Source organism: Tripterygium wilfordii, chromosome 6 (assembly GCF_013401445.1).
Source record: "Tripterygium wilfordii isolate XIE 37 chromosome 6, ASM1340144v1, whole genome shotgun sequence".
Classification (NCBI taxonomy): domain Eukaryota; kingdom Viridiplantae; phylum Streptophyta; class Magnoliopsida; order Celastrales; family Celastraceae; genus Tripterygium; species Tripterygium wilfordii.
The window spans coordinates 9,022,462-9,037,912 of NC_052237.1; the positions used below are offsets into that span (position 1 = coordinate 9,022,462).

At 37.9% G+C, this 15,451-nt stretch overlaps 2 protein-coding genes across 2 annotated transcripts; one reads left to right on the forward strand and one right to left on the reverse strand.

Moving 5' to 3' along the window:
• Positions 1-1,640: 1,640 nt before the first annotated feature.
• On the forward strand, positions 1,641-5,631 carry LOC119999257 (xylulose kinase 2-like). Its single transcript, XM_038846730.1, has 11 exons — positions 1,641-2,015; positions 2,220-2,874; positions 2,995-3,083; positions 3,513-3,577; positions 3,666-3,721; positions 4,073-4,193; positions 4,268-4,342; positions 4,432-4,485; positions 4,738-4,829; positions 4,920-5,094; positions 5,318-5,631. The coding sequence occupies exons 1-11, from the start codon at positions 1,951-1,953 to the stop codon at positions 5,548-5,550; spliced, it is 1,680 nt and encodes a 559-aa protein (XP_038702658.1). The 5' UTR covers positions 1,641-1,950; the 3' UTR covers positions 5,551-5,631.
• A 1,089-nt stretch (positions 5,632-6,720) lies between these two features.
• LOC120000215 (tubulin alpha chain-like) lies at positions 6,721-10,162 on the reverse strand. The gene is made up of 4 exons (XM_038848167.1): positions 9,958-10,162; positions 8,256-8,490; positions 7,778-8,148; positions 6,721-7,671 (listed from the first exon to the last, which is right to left on the reverse strand). Exons 1-4 carry the CDS (start codon positions 10,048-10,050, stop codon positions 7,018-7,020), a joined length of 1,353 nt encoding a protein of 450 aa, XP_038704095.1. The 5' UTR covers positions 10,051-10,162; the 3' UTR covers positions 6,721-7,017.
• Positions 10,163-15,451: the final 5,289 nt, after the last annotated feature.

Here is a 15,451-nt window from a genome sequence, read left to right on the forward strand (position 1 = left end):
ATTCAACATTTTACTTTACTTGTATTTGTTCATTATGTTACATTTTAGTCTATAATTATATGGGAAAATTAAAGATTAATCCCTTATTGAAGAGTTTTGTTCCAAGAATGACACTCTTAAAAGTCTTATTCCATAAAATCCATATAGTTTGAACTAATATTCCAAAAAAGAGAAAAAGTTCAAATATATGGTTTTATTGTCTAAAATACCCTCATCTTCATCCTCAAACATGGCACATGCCTCCTGTACATGATTCATCTCTGACCTCTGCCAGAAGCTTCGTCTTCGCCGCCGGAAGCTTCGTCTCCACCCCTCATGGCTTATTTGAGAGTTCTATGCCATTTTTTAGTAATTTTTCATCCCGATTTTTGTTGTGTTCGAACTAGATCTACTCATACTCACCACGGAACCAATAGATCTTGTTGTTTTCCTTTGATTTGTCATCACATCATTATTTTCGACATTTTCTGTGGTGATTTTCGTTGTTTTTTGGGATTTACATATTGCAGGTGATATTTTATTTGTTTCGATTAATTTGATATCTGTCATAATGTTATCTGTCTTGCTAAACGTTATCTGTCTTGTTAAAATGTTATCTGTCTTTAATGAAATGTTTTCTGTTTGAAGTTTCGAAATAGATAACATATCATAACAGATCCAAAACAAATATTATATCTGCAGATTCAGATCTTATTTCAGAAGAAAAAAAAAGAGTTTGAAAAAGCAATAAAACCTCATAGATGATGCGTCTTGATCCGTGGAGTTGATTAGGGGCATTGATAGTCGCCGGCGTTGGCCATATTAGCCAGATCTAGCTCTTTTTCAAACGGTGGCTAAGATTTCACAAAGCTTTTCCGACAACTCAAGTGACAATCGACTGTGGGTGATGGCTGAGCTTTTATCAGACTGACCTAGAGCTTCATTTCGATAGTTGGCTTGTTGAAAATGATGGACGGACGACCAACTTCTGATATGATGGAGCTAGGAAGGAGGAGGAAGAAGAAGAAAGAAGGAAGAAGGAAGAGAAAAAGGTATTTTTACAAGTTGATAGGTTTAGTCATTTTTTCTAAAGTTTTTTTTAGGTTGTCCTTGTTTGAATACAACTTTTAGTTTTTGTCTTTATGGATAAAAATCCCTAATTATATTTACATTCCAGTCACCCCAAATTTACATTAAAGATTCCATTGCTTAGAACAAATGCAATGGATATTTTTTGTTGTGCCAACAAAAATTCCACGCAACTACAATGGTGCCCTATTTACTAGCCAACAAAAATGTTGATCTGGTCTCACCTCTATTACACAAAAAGTCAAGTCAATCACGTTTTCTAATACAACCATATCAGCAAAACACATCTTTCAATACAGCTACATTAATAAAACACAAATTTCTATACATTATTCATTCCCACCCAACATGAAGACCAACAACATTCCATACCTCCATGCTCCATGTTGTCCCCAACAAAACTACACCAAAACACGTAATTCCAATACAACCACATCAACAAAATACGTTTTCAATATAATCATATCAATAAAAAATATTTTTTCTAATATAGCCACATAAACAAAAGATAACATATTTATTTATTGGCCCAACAACAATTTACAATTTACTAAAGTCACGCTTGGTGGTGTTGTCAATGATGATCGTACTCTACCTGCCAAACGAAATTCCTCAATTCTCGTATTTCAGGAGGAAGTTGGAAATTCGAAAAGTTTCAGAAAGAAATCAAAACTCTCCCGGAACGGAATTCTCCACAATATTTGAACCCGACCTTATCCAAAATCTTAAACTAGGGAGAAATTGTAGGTGAAGTTTAAGATTTATTGTTATATATGAGTCATATTTCCTTCTCGGTTTTGATCCAGCAAGTTTGAGCGCAGTGAGCTCTTCGCAAAGCACTAACTATAAGCTCTGCTTTCTCTTCGGAACTGAATTGAAGCGATGCTAATGGAGGACTTTTCTCTTCCTCAAGACTCTCTTTTCCTAGGATTCGACAGTTCTACTCAGTGAGTATCTGTTTCCTTGGAATTCCCTTTGATCTTCTTTTTTTCCCCCCACTTATTAGTCTTTTCTGATTATTTGGGGTTTTGGGTTGTCTATAATCGTGGATTCCAATTGAAATTAGTGATTTTTCCAGAAAACTGGCTTGTGTAGATTATGTTTTGTAGATGTGATTCAAGTATTCATGATTCGAGTTGCCAATTTTGAAGGTCATTGAAGGCAACTGTGTTGGACTCCAATCTCAACATTGTGGCAACAGAGCTGGTTCACTTTGATTCCGAGTTGCCCCATTACAAGACCAAAGATGGAGTCTACAGAGACACCACTGTTAATGGCAGAATTGTTTCGCCCACACTGATGTGGGTGGAGGCTTTTGATCTCATCCTTCAAAAGTTATCGAAATCTGATTTGGATTTTGGCAAGGTTGCTGCGATTTCTGGGAGTGGACAGCAACATGGTAGTGTTTATTGGAATCCTGGAAGTGCTGCCCTCTTATCATCATTGGATTCTAGCAAGACGCTAGTTGATCAGCTTGGGAGTGCCTTTTTGATCAAGGAATCACCAATATGGATGGACAGCAGCACCACTGCTCAGTGTAGAGAGATTGAAAAGGCTATGGGAGGTGCATTGGAGTTATCTAAGATCACCGGATCCCGCGCTTATGAAAGATTCACAGGTCCTCAAATTAGAAAGATCTTTGAGACACTACCTGAAGTTTATCACAATATTGAGAGAATTTCCCTTGTTAGCTCCTTCATGGCATCTCTTCTTATTGGAGCTTATGCTTGCATTGATGAAGCTGATGGCAGTGGCATGAACTTGATGGATATCAAGAAAAGAGCCTGGTCCAAAGTAGCTTTGGAGGTTTGCTTGCTGCATTTTTTAGTACTTTGCTACTGTCAGTTATGTTACATGTATCGATGTAACAGATTTATGTTATATGCTTCACATTGGCTTATGTTTTTATCAAACTGTAATATATAGGCCACGGCTCCAGGTTTAGACGTAAAGCTAGGAAAGCTAGCCCTTTCGCATGCTGTTGCTGGTCATATTTCATCCTACTTTGTGGAGAGGTCAGCATTATCTATTCTGTAATTGGCTTAACCATCCTAACATATGATTGCCTTATTTGTAAGTAAGACTTTCGATGATCATAGAAATTGTGTAATCCATTAGAGAGCATAAATAATTTTATTGTTGGTTGCATTATTGTCTCTATGATGAAGAAAAGTACTTATATTATTGCTGTGGACCATGGTTGTGATTGCAGGCTTAAGCAAGTAAATAAGATATGAAGTTATGAACAAAACAGGCAATTCTGAGAACAATGCCTTTTTTTATTCCACTGATCAAAGAAAACAATATTCTTGTGTCTAACAATCTCTGTACTCTGATGCTGTCTACGGTTTTATTAGTAGGCACTTGTTATGATCATGCATACTTGTGAACGATTACAATCTGGTACATTATTATTAAAAGCTCAGAGCACAATCTCCTTGCAGGTATCGTTTTAGCAAGAATTGTTTAGTTGTTCAGTGGTCTGGAGACAACCCTTGCACTTTAGCAGGTCAAATCTCTACATTTTGAGTCCAATAATTGACATTTGACTTTGTGTATTCTTACTGCCTAATACTAAAAACATTTTGAACTTGCAGGTTTAACCTTGAGCACACCAGGGGATCTGGCAATTAGTCTTGGAACCAGTGACACTGTAAGTCTGAATGGAGAATTTTAATATCATGTCCTTCATGTTACGGGCATCTGAGTTCATTTTCTCTTATCGTGGCATAGTAGACAAGTTGCCTACGAAACTGATTGATTCTTTACATGAGATATGCATATGAAGCACTGCTAATAGTATCCCTTTGCCCCCCTAAAGATTGTATTGTCATTCATGACAGCATGTTTATCTCCATCAGTAACACTTCTGATGGCATCTTGTTGATCTCACTTATGATGGCATGTTACAAGGGTCAACCATTTTTGAATAATTCATTTCCGTACTAGATAATTGTTTTCATTATCTTCATTGCTTTTTGATCTTCCCATACTTGTCAACCAGGTCATTGGTATCACTGCAGATCCTCAACCTAGGTTGGAAGGACATGTTTTTACTAATCCTGTGGACCCAGAGAATTACATGGTTATGCTGGTATACAAGAATGCATCCCTGACTCGTGAAGGTATTGTACTATTTTCTTCCTATGCTTCTTTTGCAAAGCCTCTAGAAACTCCCTGACTTCAATGATTACATTAGATGTGCGTAATCGCTGTGCGGAGAAATCATGGGATGTGTTCAACAAGTTTTTGCACCAGACACAGCCACTTAATGGTATGTATGTATGCATGTATTCGATAAATTACTTGGCTAGATCTAGGTGTTTCTTGTTATCTGTTTTCTCATTTTATTTTCTGCGATAGGTGGCAAAATTGGTTTCTTCTACAAGGAGCATGAAATTCTTCCTCCCCTCCCAAGTGAGTAGCTAGGTTTTTTTGTCTTCTTGTAACTTACCTTTCTATTCTCTGGATGGCTTTCATAGATTGTCAAGAGGACCCTTTGAGCATATTCTAGATATTTTCATGCTAAAAGAAATACTGTAAAACAATAATTGTTTCCCTTCCATGAGACTTTTCATTCATTTGATTTGAAAATGGAGGTGAGATGGATAGGATAATGACAATTTTCAAATAACTGATAACTGATACGATTATTTTTTATATATTCAGTTGGTGTGCATCGTTATATTCTCCAAAATTTCACGGATGACACTCTAGAAACCCTTCAAGAAGAAGTAGAGGAATTTGATCCACCTTCTGAGGTCAGTTTACTACTCGAAGTTTTTTGAAACTTCGAACTGCGTGTACTATAACTCTTTTATTGAATAGAAAAAATACTACTTCCTTTCCAGGTTCGGGCAGTAATTGAGGGTCAGTTCCTCTCTATGAGAGGCCATGCAGAGAGATTTGGAATGCCTTCACCTCCAAAACGAATAATCGCGACAGGCGGTGCATCAGCAAATGAGAGTATTTTGCATTCAATAGCATCAATTTTTGGCTGTGACATCTATACAGTCGAGAGACCTGGTAAGTATACTCTCTGTCATTAAGAAAATTTGGAATCGATTCATGCTTGTTCCCTTCTTGTCATCCTTTTAAACCACGTCACATTCAAAATGAAGATGGTTGCACACCAATGGCTTCCTCAGGGTGTTCCAGTTGAACAACATCTTCTGATATATAGTGATCTTGTTGATCCGTGCTTTCTTTCAAAGTCTGATGAACAAGCTTGTGTGTTTTTTTTGTACAGATTCGGCTTCCTTAGGAGCTGCTTTGAGAGCTGCTCATGGTTGGCTGTGTAGTAAAAAGGGCAATTTTGTACCAATCTCATGCATGTACAAGAACAAGCTAGAGAAGACCTCTCTCAACTGCAAGCTTGTGATGCCTGGGGGGGAAGAAAAGCTAGTTTCCAAGTATGGCTGGCTGATGAAGAAGAGAATGGAAATAGAGAACTGTCTTGTGCAGAAGTTTGGTCGCAATTAGAGTGTGTATTTGCTGGAGCTCTAAATTGTAAGGACAATAAATTAAGCTGGAAATAAAGGCTACTTATTTTGTTGGGATCCACACGGTGCGAAGTAGATTGCGGTATGGGGATCATGCTATTAACAACCCGCATCGATATAAACGCTCATGAACGGACGTCATAACTCATAGAAGTTGCGGATTTTGCTCTTTTTTTTTTAACAAGCGGGGCGTAAACAAGTGATCCCGCTTGTTATTTAACTTTCAAAATAGCTCAACAACTTGAGCATTTCTGTGCGTGTGTGTGTATGTGTGTGTGTCAGTGTAATAGATAGCGCGGACTTAATGCATACTAGAGGATCTGTTGTTTTTGTAAACAAGTTAGACCCAAACTAATTGGCTTCATTTGTCATTTTATTTCTTAAAAAGTGGTACGCACTACTCGAATTCAATTTTTCTCATTATTGTCACATATGTAATAGTGCGAATAGAAAGTTTGACTATGACTTGTTGGATTGTTGAAGAATAGAATAGTGAATTTGCCTTGGAATTTTTCTATATATATGTTTTTTTTTTTTGCGGGTGAGAAACTTAAAACTTAAAATGCTTTATGATCCATTGTTTGTGTACATCCAAAACATTCCAAAAAGTGAGAGTTATAGTGAGATTTGTTATTACAGCAATCAATGCAAAGGGGAGCTGGAAGGTCCCTTTTCTTTTAATAACGCGAAAACACACAAGCTTACCCAATTCTGCAAGATGAAGTGGTTTTCTTGTGAATTATGTATAATGGAGTGCAATATTACTCGTCTGATATTCTGTTCTATTTTTTAGTGATTGACATGTGATGGTTGGATAAGCTGTTTTGCCCGTAAAATTGTGCCCCAAAGATTAAAAGAAAAAAGTGTGGAAGATCTTCAGAATTGTATCTTGAATGTGCGAACATGACATAAACTTATCTATCCGTAGATTTGCAACGTTAGAACTTAGAAGAGAGAAAGGGAAACCAAATCCAATCCCAGCCATCAAACATAAATGTGCCCATAATCCCAATCCACTGGTTCAATAACAACAGAGTTTGATAAATGTGACCATAATCCCAATCCACTGGTTCAATAACAATAGAGATTCAAGCAGCTTGCATCCTAATCATCCCAATTTCATGAGACATGTTAAACCCACAAATTCGAATTCTATAAATCCAACTCAGCCTCCGTGATAAACGAAATACCAAAATGTAAAAACAATTCCACAAACAATTGAACAATCGAATATAAAATCCCAAAATGTAAAAACGCGGAAGTAAACGATGATACCAAAGCCTAGAAATCAGGTCCACAACATGGTCTAGGTAGTATCAAAGACACCAAACAAGTTTAAACATGCTTCACCTCATAAAGCACAATCATTCATAGTAGCAACAAAATCTAATGAAACCAACATGATAACAACAACAGGAACCAATACATAAGGAGCTGCATCCCCTCGTCAATATTCTTCTCCTTCATCATCCTCTCCCTCAGCAGACTCAGCACCAACCTCCTCATAATCCTTCTCAAGAGCAGCAAGGTCCTCACGAGCCTCTGAAAATTCCCCTTCCTCCATTCCCTCACCAACATACCAATGCACAAATGCACGCTTAGCATACATGAGATCAAACTTGTGGTCAATGCGGGAGAACACTTCTACAACACTGGTGGAGTTGGAGATCATGCAGACGGCCCGCTGCACCTTGGCAAGGTCACCTCCTGGAACAACAGTAGGTGGCTGGTAGTTGATACCACACTTAAATCCAGTAGGGCACCAGTCAACAAACTGAATTGTACGCTTCGTCTTGATGGTAGCCACAGCTGCATTCACATCTTTGGGAACAACATCACCACGGTACATGAGGCAGCAAGCCATGTACTTACCATGGCGAGGATCACACTTGGCCATCATGGAAGAGGGCTCAAAGGCACTGTTTGTGATCTCAGAAACAGATAGTTGCTCATGGTATGCCTTCTCGGCTGAAATGACCGGTGCATATGAGGAGAGCATAAAATGAATCCTAGGGTAAGGAACCAGGTTGGTCTGGAACTCAGTGATATCCACATTCAGAGCTCCGTCAAACCTCAAAGAAGTTGTGAGGGATGAGATCACCTGCAACATCAATGTCAGACAGATGCCGATTGGGCCATTACTGATTAACATAGCCATAATCATGCAAATAAAAAATCAATGGTAAACAAGAGGCACCAATCATTACCTGAGAGACGAGACGGTTCAGATTGGTGTAAGTGGGGCGTTCAATGTCAAGAGATCGCCTGCAAATGTCATAGATGGCCTCATTATCAAGCAGCACGGAGACATCTGTATGCTCAAGGAGGGAATGGGTTGATAGGACACTGTTGTAGGGCTCCACGACAGATGTAGAAACCTGAGGTGAGGGATAGATTGTGAAACCGAGCTTTGACTTTTTGCCATAATCAACAGAAAGTCGCTCCAACAGAAGTGAACCAAGACCAGAACCAGTACCACCTCCCACAGCATTGAACACTAGGAACCCTTGCAGCCCAGTGCAGTTGTCAGCAAGTTTTCGGATACGATCCAAACAGAGATCAACAATCTCCTTCCCAACTGATGCATAAAAACAAGATATCAACATTCGGCCAATATTAAAAATTTAAGCACATAAGCTATTGAATATTCAAAAGATTAGAGGAAGGACGAATGTCGGTAATTACTCGTGTAGTGACCACGAGCAAAGTTGTTGGCAGCATCTTCTTTGCCACTGATGAGCTGCTCAGGATGGAAAAGCTGGCGGTATGCTCCAGTTCTCACTTCATCAATAACAGTGGGTTCAAGATCAACAAAAATAGCTCGAGGCACGTGCTTCCCAGCACTGGTTTCGCTGAAGAAGGTGTTGAAAGCATCATCTCCACCACCAACAGTCTTGTCACTTGGCATCTGGCCATCAGGCTGAAAACAATAGGGGTGTTTCAGCAATTTAATTCACTAAAGTTCAAAGGTTATCCACATGAGTCAGATCGATAAACAGTTCCAATGTAAATGCAGATCAGGACCACTATGACTTCAGAATTATATATTTACAACCATGCATCATTCACGCTGAAAAAGGAAATTACTACATGAAATTGAAAGCTATAAATCAAACAGAGACCCCATTTAGTTTCAGAACAAAATTATTGTGAATAAAACAAATCAATAACTGCAAATCCAAGTAGAATTTGCATGCATAATTTGTTCTTTACAGCATAAGTACAAAGCATATCCATATAACAAATCACCAATGCAAGGAAAATGTCAGGCGCAGTGCCTAAACTACTAGAAAAAAAAACTTACAAAGCAGATCCACATAACAAATCACCAATGCAAGGAAAATGTCAGGCGCAGGAATTAAGCCTAAACTACTAGAAAAAACTTAATAACACTATATTCCAATGTTTCATGTAGTTCTGTTGAAAACCCCTCATTTAAACAGAATGCCGAACAGATAAGCATGAGTTGAACCTAACCATTAAGCAATCTAGCTAACTTATGAGATAACAAAATTTTCAACAATATAATGTAAAGAAAGTTTAGATCTCAAAGAGGATTGGCTTCTCTCTAACTGGAAATCCAAATTAGGTGGACTGAGCAGGATGCAACAACTACCTAATGAATTTTTAGAAAAAAAAAATTGAAGAAACAAAACCTAAAAAGTTCGTAAATCTAGGTCTTGCAATTCAAGCAATACACACCGAGACTCGCCAGTATTGGTCAAAATGTTGAGCAAAATCGATTAACAAATCCAATACATCTTTCTTTCAGAGAAAATAAAATCCAGATCTTGCAAGATACGAGAAAAAAAATTCAAAAAATATCCGGATCTACGTTTAAACAATTTACAATGACCACAACAACGCAACCATGGGAAGCCCGGGACCTGCTGTAATTTTATTACAGCAGGTCCCACGGTAATACCAGTTTTTAACATTAAAAATTTTTATTTTTATTTTTAAAAATTATAAATATGTAGTGTTCATCGCAACGAACACAACGATATATTTTTTGTTGGAAACAAAAATCAAATTCAACATGAAAAAGACACGACAATTCTAGACCATCGGATATAAACTCAAAATATTTGATGTTTTTGATCACGATGCATTTGATTTTTGTTTTAAACAAAAAATATACCGTTGGATTCGTTGTGAAAAATACTATATATTTATGATTTTTAAAAATAAAAATAAAATTTTTTACTACCCATAAAGGGTATTACAGCGGGACCTGCTGTAATAAAATTACAGCAGGTCCCGGGCACCCCGCAACCATGGTGGCGAAACTGATTACCAAAACAACGCAATCAAATGTTAAGATAGACAGAACAATAAACAAGTCAGGAAAAAGAGAACTGTCAAATCACACAAACGAGGCAGATACCTGGATGCCATGCTCGAGGCAGTAAAGCTCCCAGCATGCATTGCCGACCTGAATACCGGCCTGACCAATGTGAATCGAAATGCACTCTCTCATTTTCTGGAATCAAAAGACGATTCAAAATGACAACAGAAGAATACAGAGAGCAATGGAGGAATTTGAGCAGTGGCGTGTATGAAGACGCCTTTCAGTGTGAGGGTTTCAGATCTGCGATCCCATGGTTTATAAATATTATTGCTTAGGTGTGGTACAGTCTGGAATGCCTAAACTACGGTTAATGCATTGACCATGGTTAATTGCGCGGTTGGATCTGGTATTTGATTTCGGAAAACTTAAATGAGCATCGATTTCGAAGAAATTGCGTTAGTACCATTGGATCGTAACCAGTTTTTGGATGGTTCGATTCTTCGTTGGAGGGTGATATCGTCATTTCGTATGCAGGCCAAGCATTATTGGTGAGTGGAGGTGGGCACATGCAATCTTCGTAAGCAGGTGGCTGTCAAGAACGAGTAGATCCAAAGTTTTCATCGTTAGGTCCATGTGCCGGCCCAGTAGTGAATTGGATTAAGATCTTATCCCACAGAAGTATAAGATCTTCTTATTCCAAGTTTGGGATATGGGAATATCAGTACCTCATCCTAAACTCGATAAATCAGGACTGCACACACAAAAAATTGGGTCAAAACCCAATACGTAGCTACGATGTATTTGTTCCTAGTGGCAATTGAACTCAGGAAGTCTATACAGTCTTACCCCTGACAAATATATCACTAAGCTATCAGCCAAGTGGTTCTACCTCATCCTAAACTTGGGATAATAACATTTTTGGGTACTGAATAATTTGACACAGTTCAACTCGAAAACTCATTTTCAAACGTTTCAAGTTTGATATCTAAATTTCAAATTTGTGTCAAACTACTTACACGGATAGTTTTCTGCCTCTTTGGGCAGTTAAATAGCTTATGTGGCTGTTTGACCTGATGTGACCCGACAAATTTGGTGACTTGGATTTTTTTTTAAAAAAAACACAGAGGAGAATAAAGAAAAGTTAAAAACTATTGTACTCTGCTCAATATCAGTCTTTGGGGAAGGAATTTGGAACTGAATCATAGCAATCTTAGCATTCTCTATGCGGGTCGGTCCACCAATAGCATGACTAGCCTTCTTATCAAAGACCAGTCCGTGTGGGTAGTTTGAAACAAATTTGAATTTTGGATATTCAATTTGAAACGTTTGAAAAGTGAATTCTAAGTTGAACTGGGTGAGATTATTCAATATCCAAAAGTGTTATTACCCCTTCTAAACGTTTTTGTTGGTAACTGAATAACCACCCAACCCAACATGTCTTTCAAGTGTACGTAAACTTCAAGCACCTAGAATAATCCGCACCACTTTGACGATAGATATGCTTGGGTCAAAGCCCGTGTGAGTAGAAGCCCGAAAATGGGACAACCCATGGAACCCGGATTCCAAAAGTAAATATCCAAGAGATAACCAAGTAAACTATCGCCTAGTGGTTATCTCATCATAAACTCTAAATTATAAACCCTAAAAGCAACTTTTATTTTTGCACCAGAATTTGAGATGGTTAGCTGCCATGGATTCTATTGCCCGACTGATATTGTTACAATCGAGAAACAAAACGAGGCACACAAAACTGTGGGAGCAACTGTGCATAAAACTCAAGAAGCATTAATATCGATAGGGAAAAGGGGACCAAATTAACTAAAAAGAAGACCGGCAAATGAACCAAATACTGTACAAGTATTAATACAAAAGATGAAAAGAGGCTCCATAAGGACTCAGACATTAGGGCCTATGATCTGGTCATGACAAGTACCGAACAGTTGAAGGACATTCAAATCACCTAGCAATCAGACCCATCTCCATGAAAAGCATTAAGAAGTGATCCTTTTCATTAAATATAGTTCTCCTCTGCTTTTGTCGACTAGAAGAACTCGTACAATAAATTTAAACGCCCCTATTCTTTTGGTTCGGGTAATGATTGACAACTGATGAAATATTAAACAACCGACCTCATACCAGTTAGACAATCATAACTCTAGCAATATACAACCTTGCACAACTCCACCAATATACAACAACCAACAGTCCAACACTCTGAATAAGTCTGCATTGTGTATACAATTGTAAAAAAACACTAAAAGTCTAAAATAACCACAACCCACAAATAACAAAGAAAACACACCAATCTCATCAATGTCTTAGCATAGAGAAACCTCAAACACCGATTCAGCTCCTTAGAACATAAAATTTTACATAACCAACAACGTCATCAATCTTTGCACTGCCATCTTCTTCACTAGAATCCATAGGCATCCAGCATCCTAGCCCGTAATCGACCAGGAGAACCCTTTATCAGAATCTCTGGCACGTGCCATCTCAATTCGCTCAAAATCGAGAGACAGAGTGCGTGAGAGTGAGAGACAGAGAAAGATTGAGATCGAGAGATGAGAGAGACAAAGTGCGTGAGTGTTGTAGGAGCAATTTCTACAATCGTTGAATAGTCAACTTTTAATACGTGGAGGCTCGTCTGCACCTTCGAATCCTGTCAGGTCCGAGGATGTTGGTGTGAACAGGGTTGAATGACGCTCCCTCAAAGGGAAAGATTTCCTAGTCGAATGGGAACCATGGTGTGGCGTCGCCTTTATTATGGTAACGCCAATGTTGTGGTGGCACCAACGTTAGCCAAGAGATATTACTTACCATTCTATGATGTTATGAATACAGTAAAGTAGATATAAGAGGGGACGTTAGCCGCTATTATCAGATATAGTGTCAGGACCATAGTTTGATATCACGTGACAATGTTATCAACGGATAGAGCCTCGAATGTCGCGAGTGTGCCTTCAGCATGGGCCTCATTGTGCCAGTTGGGCCTGTGAAGTTGGGTGCTTCGGACTTGGGCTTGTCCTCATATGGTCCAGCGGGTTCATACGATTTTTGGTAACTACAAGTGTTACTGAAAGAGAGATACTGAGATCGAGAGAGTTATAGTTCTAGGGCTTGTTCTAATTTGTGGGTTTGTAAACACTCTCAATTGGGCTAAATCTGTTTATAATTTATTGAGTATGTTAGTCGAGCCAGTTATGGTTTTTTGACTCAATTTTCATTTAATAGTTAGTTGGCCGTAATATCGATCAATCGATATTTGGATATTTTAAGAATCATCAACCGTCTCATATATGATGGGTCGGTTGGCATTATGGTCCAGGTTGGCATTATCGGCACGACTCTCGTGGACCATAATACTAACCCATGCCCAGGCCTACTTTTATGATGGTGAACAAATACCAAATTGAATTTCGTTGGGTTGCTATTTTTGTTACGTTCGCTTCTTTCTAGGATGTTAAATTTATAGAATTTTCAGGTGTGGACATCCGTAACAAGTGGAGTTCGCTGATTTTGGAACAAGTGGAGTTCAAAAACAACGAAGTCTGTAATTTTATAAGTTACGTCCGTCCCTATTGGTTAAACTTCAAAACCTTTTACAATCAAAATGAGAAAGGCTTGACAACCCCAATGGGCCTAACTTGGCACGGAGTTTGGGCTCACTATATCCAATTGGTACTTTTGGGGCGTGTTTTGCTGATAGTTATAAGTTCTGGGCCAATGAAATACGGGCCAGCAGATTGACAAATATTAACTTTGGGCTTTGGCCAATCCCAATGGCCCGTATAAAGATACCATATCAAGGCCTAAGCTACTTCTAGCATGCATATAGATTTTAGAGTATGAATTACGCGGATATATGTTATGGTTTTGACCTCCATTTTTTTTTAACCGGACAACCAGACTTTTTTTGGCACCGAACATTACAAATTTATATATATGATATGAGTCTTAAACTCGAACTCACGTGCACACAAAATAATTTACCATATTGTTATACTAAGCGTTCAATATGGTTATGACCCTTCTTTCTTGAATTGGATGTCATGATCAACCCTTTGAGATTTGAATGAATAGATAAGGAATAATATAATCAAACTTTTGAATTGACAAAATAATTGTAAATTAATGATTTTGGAGGTCTCTCACCCACAAAATTAGTGATGGATATTGGAAACTTCATCATGAATTCATACATAATTAAAATTAAATTACATGTAGACTATGATTTTATATGGACTATTCTTTCCAATGAAGAGATATTATAATGCATAGGAATTGAATTTCACTTTTTAAAAGAATGTCCTTATTCTCTCACTTTAGATTATAGCAACACACTAAACTCAGATTTATGCAAAAGAAAGAATATCCTTTAATTAATGCGAGGGTATGCGGCCTATCGTAGCATGAAATCATCTTATTAACATATGTAAAGCCATCCTGGCCCTCAATTACAACTTAAATTTGATTGATTTCCCAAAAAGAAATAAGAAAATACTTTTTTTTAAGCGGATAACAATATCATACAAGTTCACATTTGGACATGATATGAGCTTAAATTCGAACCGTCAAGTTTGCACGCATGTAAGTTTCATATTTGACAACATAATAAATTGGGCTAAAACCTAACATGTTGCCAGAAAGATATTGTTTCCAATATGAATCAAACTCAGAACCTTCCAAATCCGTATGATTTGACTCCAAAAAATTCACTATATAACTATCATACAAAAAAAAAAAAAAAAAGAAATACTCGAGTTGCCTTGAAATAGTTGTCAATTAGTCATAAAAAGCAATGACCTTTCCATTCCCTATCCATGCACTTGCTATAGTGCGCTCTAATGACTCAGGCGCATCCTAGCATCTCAAAAACAAATTGTCAAAAAAACACATGGAGGGAAAAGGAAGTGATAAGAGATTGCCAAATCAGATTACAGCAATTCCTAGCTGCCAAATCAACAACCAAAGCTTTTGAGGAAGTGGGCATCTTTACTTTGCACTGCAAGAATGATCATCCAGCACTTCTATCCAACATAAACTTCCCATCAAATATCAATAATGCAAACGGGTTCACAAAAAACAATATATGGGCGTATATTCTCAAGCCTAGCCAAAATAATTCAGTATTTATAGTTATGTATAGATATAAAAATACATAGAATCAATGTCTATGCGACCAGGCCTCCTAAACATAGCCTGGTTGCAATAATATCACTTCAAAAGGTAAATTGAAGGCATAGAACAAGGTTAAGCAACCAAATCAGAACTCATTAATATAGTCGTATGTATTTCTCTAATAACCATTATTTCCGAAGCCATCTTCCAAGTCGTCTGCCAGAGAATTTTCACTTGAAACACAGCATCACCCTTTTTTTAGTAACCGAGAACGATATTATACAGGCTTACCCTTTGGACATCTGATATGAGACTAAACTCAAGAAGTTACGCTTGCGCGCACATAACTATCTCACCTGACAACAGGTAAGTTGGACCAATAGTCCAACGCATGGCCACAAGGGTCACAATGTCGTCGTTACTATTACATGTACTCTCAAAGTGTCAGATATGATTGTCCTACGTTGAC

What these genes read in the sequence shown, in the direction of transcription:
- LOC119999257 (XM_038846730.1), top strand. Translation starts at nt 1,951, where the DNA reads ATGCTAATGGAGGACTTTTCTCTTCCTCAAGACTCTCTTTTCCTAGGA. An exon ending in GGATTCGACAGTTCTACTCA is followed by an intron (nt 2,016 to 2,219) that starts GTGAGTATCTGT and finishes CCAATTTTGAAG; the next exon opens with GTCATTGAAGGCAACTGTGT. An exon ending in CTATACAGTCGAGAGACCTG is followed by an intron (nt 5,095 to 5,317) that starts GTAAGTATACTC and finishes TTTTTTGTACAG; the next exon opens with ATTCGGCTTCCTTAGGAGCT.
- LOC120000215 (XM_038848167.1), bottom strand. Translation starts at nt 10,050, where the DNA reads ATGAGAGAGTGCATTTCGATTCACATTGGTCAGGCCGGTATTCAGGTC. An exon ending in TGCTCGTGGTCACTACACGA is followed by an intron (nt 8,149 to 8,255) that starts GTAATTACCGAC and finishes TTTATGCATCAG; the next exon opens with TTGGGAAGGAGATTGTTGAT. An exon ending in TGAACCGTCTCGTCTCTCAG is followed by an intron (nt 7,672 to 7,777) that starts GTAATGATTGGT and finishes TTGATGTTGCAG; the next exon opens with GTGATCTCATCCCTCACAAC.